Consider the following 13,539-nt stretch of genomic DNA (forward strand, 5'->3'; position numbering starts at 1 on the left):
CACTACCACTCCAACTTGTTCTATGTTCACAAAGCAACGAAACAGTGGAATTTTTCTTGAAAATATTATGTATTTTTTAGTTAAATAGCTCATTGTTGCTATTGTTTTGTAGACCTGTTTAATGTTACTGAGATGAATATATATATAAATAAATATTTATATATATATATATATATATATATATATATATATATATATATATATATATATATAAATATATATATATATATATATATATATATATATATATATATATGTATATATATATATATATATATATATATATATATATATATATATATATATATATATATATATATATATATATATATATATATATATATATATATATATATATATATATGTATATATATGTTTCATTGAATGTGACCGCATATTCTGTATTAATTATTTTCATATATATATATGCTTCATTGAATATGGGCTTCTATCCCTCTATTTTCTTAGCATCAGGGCTTAGTTGAAATAGGAGTTCTCCAAAACTCATTTTCGTACTTTTAAGGCGAAGAAAAGAAGTGATTTGGATTAATCTTTGTATGTAGATAGAAGCTGCCTCGTATGGGCCAATAGGCCTTCTGCAGTTGCCTCTGTTCTTATGTTTCACCCCACATTTATCTCTTATGTATCCCCCCATGTTTTCACCTTTATTGTCCCTATCACCTGACCCAGTGCGGGTATAAAATCAACCAGCATTGTAAAATCTCTTCACTTGAGAATGAACCATGGAGGTTCGGAACGTTGTGCAAATTGTATAAATAAGTGTAATACATTCTATAGTAAATCACTTCTTTTCTTCACCTTAAAAGTACGAAAATGAGTTTTGGAGAACTTCTATTTCAACTAAGCCCTGATGCTAAGAAAATAGTTAGAGGGATAGAAGCCCTAAACCAGAAAATAATAAATACAGAATATGCGGTCATATTCAATGAAACATGTTTGAAAGAAAACCTGCTGCCAGTATACACCATTATATATATATATAAATATATATATATATATATATATATATATATATATATATATATATATATATATATATATATATATATGACTGAAAACTCAAGATTACCATGCCCAAGATTACCATCCGAGTTGCCGGCGGGGAAGTGGTTCAAATAGCTTCGGCTACCACTTCCTTTTGTCCGGCCGTGATGGTCAAGCGGATTAAGGCGCCCTGTAGTTACCAGTTGCGTTGCTCCTGGGAGTATGGGTTCGAGTCACTTCTGGGGTGTGAGTTTTCAGTCGCATATAGTCCTGGGGACCATTCAGGCTTGTTTGCATATATATATATATATATATATATATATATATATATATATATATATATATATATATATATATATATATATATGTATGTCGTACCTAGTAGCCAGAACGCACTTCTCAGCCTACTATGCAAGGCCCGATTTGCCTAATAAGCCAAGTTTTCATGAATTAATGTTTTTTCGACTACCTAACCTACCTAACCTAACCTAACTTAACTTTTTCTTCTGCCAAACCTAACCTAACCTATGAAGATAGGTTAGGTTAGGTTAGGTTGGGTTGGTTAGGTTCGGTCATATATCTACGTTAATTTAAACTCCAATAAAAAAAATTGACCTCATACATAATGAAATGGGTAGCTTTATCATTTCATAACAAAAAAACTTGAGAAAATATATTAATTCAGGAAAACTTGGCTTATTATATATATATATATATATATATATATATATATATATATATATATATATATATATATATATATGTCGTACCTAGTAGCCAGAACGCACTTCTCAGCCTACTATGCAAGGCCCGATTTGCCTAATAAGCCAAGTATCTTCACTATCGATGTTAATTGAAAAATTAACTCTCCACAATAACTTTTTTACATTTATATTTTTGGTCTGATGCCTAGAAGCGTTTCGTAAGGCTTCATACATTTTTAAAGACTTGGGTTACACATAACATACATCATGCTTTTTATTTGTTTTGGGTGAGGTGATATGACGTAAAAGTTTTGTGTGAGGGGACAGAACACGAATCAATGGGTATGAAAACATAAGAATGGTGTGAGATTTTTTTCTACACCTACCTCCCTTTGGAGGTGGACTACAAGTTTAAAGGCTGCTCACGGCAGTTAAGCATGAGTCCAATAGAAAAAGGAAAAGTGGGAGCAAACCGCCAGGCCTCCACCACTAGGGGTGAAAACCTCTCCACAATAGGCCGCTGGCTCCCCCTAGTTAAAGAGGACGTTAAAACTACTAAAGGGTAACCGACGGGTTCTCACAATCAAATATTTATATATGATGTGGCGCTATGAATTGGAATTCGAATTCCCAAGAACAGCCGTCATATCAAGATCACATCAACATTTAATCGTAATATGCAGAAACATGGTGGAATAATATGGTTGAAGGGTTGACATGAAAGACAGTTTTCTATAACATAACAATTTATTAATAACAAGAGACTAACTACTACATTACCGAGTTTACGTTACGTTAATGTCCATCCAGTGGCACAATAGCAACCAGCTAAATAGCAACCCTTGCTGTGTGGCTGCATACTGAACTAACCTGAACACAGGTGTGCCCACTGATGACGCAATATTGCAAATCAAAAAAAAATATCACAGACTAAGTTACACCACAGCGAATGGTTACGTTATTGTCCATCAAGTGGCATTTGCAACACAGCTATTCAACAGCCCCTCGAGAAGTGACAGCAGGCTCCATCTTGCTGACACTTCGGGCTGACAACATGAACTAACTGAACAAATGAAGGATATCCACTGAAGACACAAGCATGCAATCAATAGTGTCTCGGTTTCCCTGACAGCTACTATAATCACAAACTTAGGGGTCCTCCCGCCCCCCAGGAGAGACCCACGTAACTAGGCGGGTAGTCCAACAGTGACCCCCCCTATCACAACCCAGTGTGAACACTCTTTGCAACTCCCTACAAGAAGTTGCCCTGTAAACAGTGAACAAAGACAGGCAAGGCGGGATTCTGGGACACAGCTCCACAAATCCCTAGATTACTCTACTCTCGTCACCAGACGACAACCAAAAGACATTGCCTTAAGTGACTAATTACGTTAATTGACTGATCGCAGCAGTCAGCAACAAAGTACTACGGTAATCACAAACATTTGTCTCCCACTAGACAACAACATGATGATACTCTACGTTAATCTTTAACACTTGTCTCTCTCTTGCTAACAATAACTCAAACTTATATTACATCACACTTGACTCCTAGCAAGTATTCAGTGAGTAATTCTTAATTAAGGTCAAACGGACCACTAATTACATCTCCATTGACTTACGTTAACTAAGCCTACCCTAACTTGGTAGCTTCTCAACAGTCTGTGTCAAAAAATTACTAGTGAGCGTTAATTACCCTAATTAACTCCGAGCAATTAATTAACTGTCACCAGGACCGATAATTAATCATCCATAAATATGTCTCACTCCGCACTGCCTAAGCAGGTCTCATCAAACACTGTGAATTCACGGGAAAGGAGTTAATTACCCCAAATTAACTAATAAGTGCCATTAATCCACTGTCCTCAGACAGGATATGATTAATACAATGATTTATGGTAGCTCCATGACCTCGCTTTACCGGGTCATCGGAGCTCTCCAGATGTTAATTACTCCACTAATTAACATGAGCCACTAATTGCTATACCCCAGAAAGGTAATTAGTCTCGAGCAAATTACGTTAACACAAATACTGACAGACTCTGACAGATCCTCTCCCACTACGTGCATTCATGATGAGAAGGCTAATTACATAATTAGCTAGAGTGATCAATTAGTTGTCACACGGACAATTAATTGCTCCCGAGACGTATCTCACTCAAGCTCAACACTGTTCTCTCTCATAACAGCCCTCACTCACTCAACAATAAGTGTGCACCCCTTATCCAGTTAATTCCCCAATTATTAACTCACTGAATCCTTAAGTCCTCAACACAACTTAAAGAAACAAAGTAACCCCAGTGTTACATAGGTCACACTACAATGGCATGCAACAACACAAATGCACTGCCCACATACGGTTGCGGCTACTGCAACTCGTTAATTACTGTGCCCACACAATAATGACACATGGTTGTGCAACACACAAGAGTATACCAATATTACTACCCCCCTTATCTTGCAACCGTTGCAAAGGACTACTGTGAACAGACACTTACCTCAGCAAGGCAATTAACCCATCAACTGCCTGCTCTCATTAAGTACTGTGAATTCCCCTGAATAATCCTAGAGGTCCCTTAAACCCTCAACACAGCTCCTAGGGCAGCAATATCGTATAACTGATAACAACACTGCACAAACCTGCAACATAATGATGCCGTCAGCATACCCCACATGTTAATGACATCATTAGGCAATCAGTCAGCAATCACATCTACTGACTCACCACACAGCACAGTACATAAAGCATGCAAATGAACACATAGAAATGGCATTCACATAATCAATGAAAATTATATCATCAGGTAAATGTATCTCTAACTACACAGACCTCAGGGTACCCACTGACATCCCTGCAACCTGGCCTGCCTACCTCTAATGATACAATTTATATATGGTACTCTATGGCATTAATCAAGTCTGAACAATTATATAGAATCGACAGGCTGGATCACTTATATGGTAAATCTCTACACTGACCGGTCCATACTCGAGTCTGTCTACACACACACACACATATATATATATATATATATATATATATATATATATATATATATATATATATATATATATATATATATATATATATATATATATATATATATATATATATATATATAACAACAGTGTGGTCGTGTACAACATGTATCTCCAGGTACCGCCCTACCAGTCACCTGGACGTGCTACAGACAGCTGTCTCTCAGCTGCTTCCCTAGCCTGGCGAGGCTATGAGACAACTCTTACCGAGAATTTCCACCGGTACTCATCACACTGTACACGATAATAATTTTACTCACGTCTAACCTCCTCCTTTCACTCATTTCCCAGGTCACTATCTCTCTGGCTGTCAACACTTAGCTTGCTCCTCATACGTCGACAAGATGTGGCCCTAGGCTGTCCCGTGAAAGTGGCCAAGTGGCCCAAGGGGGTGGCCAAGGCATGTGGCCACCGCGTGGCCCACAGCGCCCCTCCCGAGCTGAGAGGGGGGGGGGTAGCCGGCGCGTGGGCAGGCGGGTTGGGTAGCCGGCGCGCGGCCGGGCGGGTGGCCGGGCCATGCGGCCGGGTGGCCTGGGGTGGCCTGGGGGTGGCCCCCGGGCAAACACACGTGGTTGAGGAATCACCAACAACTCCAGCAAACCAGAGCCTGCCTTGCTCTACACTAGGGTGACAATGGCCGGCGTCCCCACACTGACTCCGCCTGGCGGAATTCAAAGTCCCACAGGGGCCTGTAATCTCACCACAATTAAACTAGGAGGTCCTGTACGTACTCCGCCAATTGTCATCAACACTAGACAGGTTATTTGAACCACCTGTTACCCCATGAGGCTCTGCCAGCTGCCTCATGGGTGCCCACTATCTCTGAGGCTATTTTACTGGTCCTTCCGTACCTCGTCGGCCCTCAAATTTCACGAAAATTGGGCCTAGACACAACCCGGGTTGGCAGGAGTACCAGCCCTGATAGTTAACACGGTAACGTCCGCGATTAACGGGGGTGGAGGGGGAAAACTCCCCCCCCCCCTCCACCCAGACACGTCCTCGACCACCTGCTACCCTGCTCAGACCGATGATTTCCCGGGCTAAGGAAACTCAAAATGCCCATACCTCCTCCCTACTTTGTCTTGACCAATTGGCACGAAGCCGGCACTGTTCCCTCGTGCCGCTACCAATCACAGCCTTTCGCGCCAAAACACAGCTCGGAGCACACATGCCTACCCCAATCACAGCCTCACTCACCCTCAAGCGTCCTATGACGTCACAAGAAGGGGGAGGCCTAAAAAGACAATGGCGCAATGTTTCACTTGGTGGGGGGGGGGCAACGTTCACCCCACTCTCCCCCCACCTAACGGTTTTAGTCAAGTATCCTCTCATACCACTTCACTCTCACCTCCTCATCCTATTTCACAGAAACAGGAAAATCTCTGTAATGCTCTCTACAGAGCAATCACAGACTTCTGACTTCTCACATATGATAGTCCATAACATAAGCTTTCATTCAACACCCCACAAGTATATGTTAGTTTGAAAGCTTCAGTTTCTAAAGTCCCTAGAGCGACTAGCCTAATCTAGAAACTAGGAAAACTAGCTGAGGGAATCTAGATTCCCTCACAAATGGAAGTAACTACAAAAGGTTTGGCCCACATTTTCTCTTGCTGCTTCAATGTTGGTTCGGGGTCTTGAAGTGGGTAGAATATAGTTATGCGTTAATTTACGCATAACTATATTCTTAGATCACAAAGAAATCACAAAGGCGTGATCTATCAACCTCCCAATGAATTCAGTAAAGATACGGCAGTGTTAAGTGCTTGGGTTGAGGTGCTCAGTGCGGGGATAGATTGCTCAATTCTGGGAGGTGCTCAGTGCTGGTAGGTGCTCAGTGCTAGTAGGTGCTCAGTGTCGGAAAATCCGACACCATTTAATAATCATACAGATAATAGCTGTATTGTATAAACAAGTTACCCATAGAAAACGTAACTTGTAGTGGAATTACCGTCTATAGAAAACGGGATATCATCACCACATACTATTATAATTCACCAGCTACTTTGCTGGGAATTATTCTTAAATACATTAGTCTTTGGACTTTACCATCATAAAAACATCTCATATAAATTAACTTAATTATCAATATTAAAGTAGAATAAATGTGACCCTTCTATCACTTTCTGAAATCTGGACAATGTAAGCCAGGCGTCAGTGGGGAAGGAGGGCGGCCATTGTTGTGTCACCTCCGAGACGTGTGGAGCAAATTTGGCTCCTATCATATCTGGACAATGTCGGCCAGGCGTCAGTAGTATGGAGTGTTAGACATTGCCATTGTTTATACAAGACCAGAGGCTCACACGGGAGCAAATTCGGCTCCTGTTAAATTTACTTGGACGTAGTGTTATGGAAACTAGAAGTGTACCATTATCAACACGCTGTCTACAAATCAAGTTAAGTGTTCTTTCCGAAACCCATGTATCTTCATTTTTGGCCATTAATGTCATTATATAGGGTGACCCGGTTAGAGCACGTGGAGGCCTCAAACTAAAGGTAATTAAGCCAGGTTTTTATTGTTCCATGTACAGTTTTCTCTGAAATACTTGTCATATGTAGGATTCTGGCTTCACAGCTAGCGCACTTTTGACAGGTCAAGACGAGGAAGCAAGATTTTGTGCACCAGTTACTGGGTGATGGAAGCTACCTCAAAGAGGATAATTTGGTGTCTACACCCTAGTTATACCTGGTGGACTAACCTGCTGTACTATAAGATAAGGAACCTCTTCAATGTATGTAGTCTAATTCTGTAGTTTGATTGGCTGCATATATAAATTTAATAAACCCCCCTAATGTGTAGAGGATCGATTTGTGAGATTAAGAGATTATTGCAGAAATACAGTCCACTTATCATTATACAAATTGCTATCGAAGTATATAAATTAACGTAAATATAAATTCATATAAATTAAATAAATATAAATCTCACAGGTCGGTTCCCACATTATTTGGTCATCTTCGAACCGGATGACGGATTATTTGATCCTTTGAACCCACATTTGGTCATCTTAGTACCGGATGAACCAGTTAACCAGTGGATTCATTAAATAAACTAGTGCAGTGTGATTTAAACAAAGGCCAGCCAGTCATAGACAGCGGCATTGCCTCGTGGGAGCTCAGGAACCCCCCCTCAACTGAGTTCAGCTTCGTCAGCGGTTTCATGCACACCCACAGATATTTGGTGGCGTGTTATTTCGTGAAATGACAGCGCTAATATAGAAGCCAGCCAAATTAGTGGCTGTGTCCTCGCGATATTGTTCACGGATTTCGTGGTGTTACATTTCGCGAGAGATTATCTATGAATTTTGTGGAGTTTATTTCGCGAGGTCACTAATAATATTTAATACTTCTAGATAATATTAGAAGTTTCATAGAGGCTAATTAAGAGGCTATTATCAATAATTGTGTATATTATTTCTCCAAATAGAGAATTATTTAATATATATTGCACTAGTGATCACAGTATAATATTTACTAATTGCCAACCCATAACAGGGTAGGATAAAACCATTGACTAGTTGAACTATTATCGTTCATCCTAGTCCCATTATTACCATAGTCAGTTGTACTATATTGATTAACCTAACACCATTAATGAATGGTCCAGACCCTATTTTGGGTGTAATTTTTATCAACTCGAGTTGAGTTGTATATATAATAATTTACTTATGATCATTACACCTTTGAGTGATTAATTAGTGTCTCTACCATCCTAGGGTGATATAGAAGAGCTAACCTAAAGGTACTTCCAGTGACACTGGTTTATCACTCAAATCATTAGTGTGTATGATTGTATATATATAATGTGTATTAATTTTAAGTGCTAACCTCTAGTAGAGGTAGGATTATTGCTTAGTGAGTGCAGAATTTGACCCTAGGCTACCATTAGAGCTTGTTCAGTATTATGAGCAGCCCAAGTACAAGTCCCACAAGGCTTCACCAACGAGCCAGTATGGATAATGCAGGGAGAATGAAAAGAACCCTTGCAGGTCTTAAAGGCCACTTAACAAGACAGATCAAGAAATGTGAAGATTTGTCACAACAATCTCAAGTTGATTATGCTGACCTGGAAAGCTATTATCAAGCAGCTGCAGGTAAATTTGAGCAAATCAAATGCCAAATAGCAACATATGTGGCTGAACTTGCCAACACCAATTTATCAGAAACAGAAATAGACGACATTATGGTTGATCTTGCGAATTATGAAGATCACACTCAGGCCACGTTACAGCCTTATGTCAAATTAATTGCCCAGAATAAGGCAACAGCAACAACAACAACAGTTGCATCTAATACGAGTCAAGCAGAAGCTCGACTCCCTCCAATTAATTTACCCACTTTCTCAGGAAAAGATGAGGAAGATTGGGACGAATTTTGGAACAAATTCGTTGACCTTGTAGACTCAAAACAATCTTTACCAAAGAGTAGTAAATTCTCTTATTTGTAAGGCCAATTATCAGGTGAGGCTAAAACAGTAGTATCCCATCTGAGATTAACTAATGACGGCTATGATCTGGCAGTACAACTCCTCAAGGATAATTATGCTGATCCAGAAGTAAGAACATCACATTTAGTTCATGAACTGTTGCATTTACCCCCACCGGAGGCTTCAGCTGATTCACTCCAAGTCTTCAAGCTGGAGGTAGAATCATTGATCAATGCCCTCAGCCTGACAGCAGATACAAACGGGGCTGAGTGGGTCTTGAAAATAATTGTCCAGGAGAAAATACCTAGGGACATATTGAGACAAATGAGTGCTCATTACAATAAAAGCATCTTATCCATGAATGAAATATCTGAAGGTTTAAAGTCAGTAGTTCATCAATTACGAACACATGACAAATTAAAACCACCAAGTAAACCCTCAGAAACCAATAATAGTAAACCACAGAGTACCAAAGGTACTCCAAATCAATCTAGACAATATAATTCAACACCAAAGTGGAACAGTGGCAGTGTGGGCGTATATGCAGTGGGACGCTCCAAGCCTATAGTTACTGTGTCACCCAAGAACGTGACACCAAAGGGTACTGGAAGCTATGGAACATGTTTGTTCTGCAATGAGAAACATTCAATGTACCACTGCCCTAATTTTCCTGATAGTGACGCCCGTGTTGAGCGACTCAAAGATTTGCAACATTGCACGAGGTGCCTCAGGAAACATAACATCAAGGACTGTGATACCCAATTACACACCTGTAATAGGTGTAACAAAGGTCAACACCATGCAGCATTGTGCAGAGACACCAAAACAACGTCTCCAAACCCCAAGGTGGAAGATAGCATTCCCACCACAGTACAGTACTGCAAGGTGCAACAAACAAAGAGTGTCCAATCGGCAAAGTCTAAAGGTAATACGACTTTGCCTACTGCCCAAATTACCATCCTGAATAAGAGGGCCAAGGTCCATACCCGTGGGTTGTTTGACCAAGGATCCCAGAGAACATATATCACTAAAAAGTTGGCAGAAGAACTACAATTAAGGCCTGTAGCCCAGATGTCATTCAATATCTCAGGGTTTATAACAGATGCAGGACCTCAAGTCTACCAGGTGGTACAACCATCAGTACGCTTAGGCAGGTACGTCTGTCGAGTACAAGCCATTGTGGTGGACAAAATACCAGTAGACCTACAAGTTCAAGGTCTGAGAGCAACAGCCAAATTCCTGAGAAATAGAGGAATAAAATTGGCAGATAATATTAAGTCTGATCACCTCACCGACTTCGGTCTCCTTGTAGGGACAGACTATTGTCATCGATTCATCGGTAGCCCTACTAAATATCAGGGTATAACCATGTTAAACTCTGCAGGAGGTAAATTACTCTCAGGCCCAGTATCAAGCCTGAGGAGACCTATGCCTGCAGATAAACAATACCAGTAGAAACCTAAATTTGTCAGCTGATTATATTTCTCCAGTAGCATTATACTAAGGAGATTACAGCTGACTATACCAACAGAGGTTGATGTTAGTATCATCATTTAAAGCTGAAGATGGTTCTGAGGCCTCAGTGGCAAATCAGTGAACAGTAGCCTAAAACAGCTATAAGTCACTGCGACCAATGTCACTGAACCCACTGCAGTCTCAGAACCATACTTTGCTTTAATGATGAGCTATTCAATCTTCTGAATCAATTAATTAAATTAAACCCCAGTAAATCTCATGACTGATTTGATACATTTATTATTTAATCAAGATGTATTCCATGGGCCTCAGTGTTTATATATCAGTCACCAGTTACCTGAAGAAACTTCAAGTTATGTCTAATGTCACTGATCTCACTGCAGTCCCTGAATCATACTTGACTGTAGTACTTGATCACATCCAGTCTTCTGGGTTAAATAATATGTAATTAGGCTTGAATATTAGCCTTTCAAGAGTTGACAGGGAAATGAAATCGCATTAGACTTCTAACCCCTGCAACTCTAGTACGGGACATCCGTCCTGTACGAACAGACGCACAAATGTGTGATTACTAACTACTAACATCAAATTAATCTAATAATTCGAAGGAGGAGTATCGGTGTTCGTCTGTTCTAAATAGGACTTCGACCCGTGAGCAGCCCATGGGGAATTATGTCGGAAAATCCGACACCATTTAATAATCATACAGATTATAGCTGTATTGTATAAACAAGTTACCCATAGAAAACGTAACTTGTAGTGGAATTACTGTCTATAGAAAATGGGATATCATCACCACATACTATTATAATTCACCAGCTATTTTGCTGGGAATTATTCTTAAATTCATTAGTCTTTGGACTTTACCATCATAAAAACATCTCATATAAATTAACTTAATTATCAATATTAAAGTAGAGTAAATGTGACCCTTCTATCACTTTCTGAAATCTGGACAATGTAAGCCAGGCGTCAGTGGGGAAGGAGGGCGGCCATTGTTGTGTCACCTCCGAGACGTGTGGAGCAAATTTGGCTCCTATCATATCTGGACAATGTCGGCCAGGCGTCAGTAGTATGGAGTGTTAGACATTGCCATTGTTTATACAAGACCAGAGGCTCACACGGGAGCAAATTCGGCTCCTGTTAAATTTACTTGGACGTAGTGTTATGGAAACTAGAAGTGTACCATTATCAACACGCTGTCTACAAATCAAGTTAAGTGTTCTTTCCGAAACCCATGTATCTTCATTTTTGGCCATTAATGTCATTATATAGGGTGACCCGGTTAGAGCACGTGGAGGCCTCAAACTAAAGGTAATTAAGCCAGGTTTTTATTGTTCCATGTACAGTTTTCTCTGAAATACTTGTCATATGTAGGATTCTGGCTTCACAGCTAGCGCACTTTTGACAGGTCAAGACGAGGAAGCAAGATTTTGTGCACCAGTTACTGGGTGATGGAAGCTACCTCAAAGAGGATAATTTGGTGTCTACACCCTAGTTATACCTGGTGGACTAACCTGCTGTACTATAAGATAAGGAACCTCTTCAATGTATGTAGTCTAATTCTGTAGTTTGATTGGCTGCATATATAAATTTAATAAACCCCCCTAATGTGTAGAGGATCGATTTGTGAGATTAAGAGATTATTGCAGAAATACAGTCCACTTATCATTATACAAATTGCTATCGAAGTATATAAATTAACGTAAATATAAATTCATATAAATTAAATAAATATAAATCTCACAGGTCGGTTCCCACACTCAGTTTCTTGCTCAGAGTTGGGAGGGCACAGTACTGGTAACTAGAGACTCGGACTGTTTCTGGGACAGTTTACAGAGAGTCTATGGCTCTAATGGTCACGAACGAGAGTTTTTCATCAGTCATATGACATCACGCACCATCCATCACATGGAACAATCAGACTGTGTTTGTCCCCATCTAGCATTAATTGGGCCCCACGAGTCATTCGTCATATGTTTCCAGCAAATATTGGATCAAGAGTAGCAGGAAAACTGCACACAGCCAGTAACTAAAACTTATGACTTTTGGAAGCAATATCTCGAGTTAGGAGTTTGATGTGATCTCATGGTCACGTGTAATGTTGGTGTAGCTCTTTATGCCCAGAGCCTCCATGTATAGAGCCCTGGTGTATAGAGCCTTCATGTACAGAGTCATGGTGTATAGAGCCTTCATGTATAGAGTCATTGTGTATAGAGCCTTCATGTACATAGTCATAGTGTATAGAGCCTCCATGTACAGAGTCATGGTGTATAGAGCCTTCATGTATAGAGTTATGGTGTATAGAGCCTTCATGTACAGAGTCATGGTGTACAGAGCCTTCATGTATAGAGTTATTGTGTATAGAGTCATGTTGTATAGAGCCTTCATGTACAGAGTCATAGTGTATAGAGCCTTCATGTACAGAGTCATGGTGTATAAAGCCTTCATATATAGAGTCATGGTGTATAAAGCCTTCATATATAGAGTCATGGTGTATAGAGCCTTCATGTACAGAGTCATGGTGTATAGAGCCTTCATGTACAGAGTCATGGTGTATAGAGCCTTCATGTATAGAGTCATGGTGTATAGAGCCTTCATGTATAGAGTCATGGTGTATAGAGCCTTCATGTATAGTCATGGTGTATAGAGCCTCCATGTACAGAGTCATGGTGTATAGAGCCCTCATGTACAGAGTCATGGTGTATGGAGCCTTCATGTACAGTCATGGTGTATAGAGCCATCTTGTACAGAGTCATGGTGTATAGAGCCATCATGTATAGTCATGGTGTCTAGAGCCATCATGTACAAAGTCATGGTGTATAGAGCCATCATGTATAGAGTCATGGTGTATAGAGCATTCATGTACAGAGTCATGGTGTAAAGAGC

General features: G+C 39.9%; 1 protein-coding gene across 1 annotated transcript; it reads right to left on the reverse strand.

Annotated features, from left to right (window-relative positions):
• Positions 1-12,742: 12,742 nt before the first annotated feature.
• Positions 12,743-13,321, reverse strand: LOC138365008 (histidine-rich glycoprotein-like). Its single transcript, XM_069325104.1, has one exon. It carries the CDS (start codon positions 13,319-13,321, stop codon positions 12,743-12,745), a length of 579 nt encoding a protein of 192 aa, XP_069181205.1.
• Positions 13,322-13,539: the final 218 nt, after the last annotated feature.

Source organism: Procambarus clarkii, chromosome 15 (genome assembly GCF_040958095.1).
Source record: "Procambarus clarkii isolate CNS0578487 chromosome 15, FALCON_Pclarkii_2.0, whole genome shotgun sequence".
Taxonomy (NCBI): domain Eukaryota; kingdom Metazoa; phylum Arthropoda; class Malacostraca; order Decapoda; family Cambaridae; genus Procambarus; species Procambarus clarkii.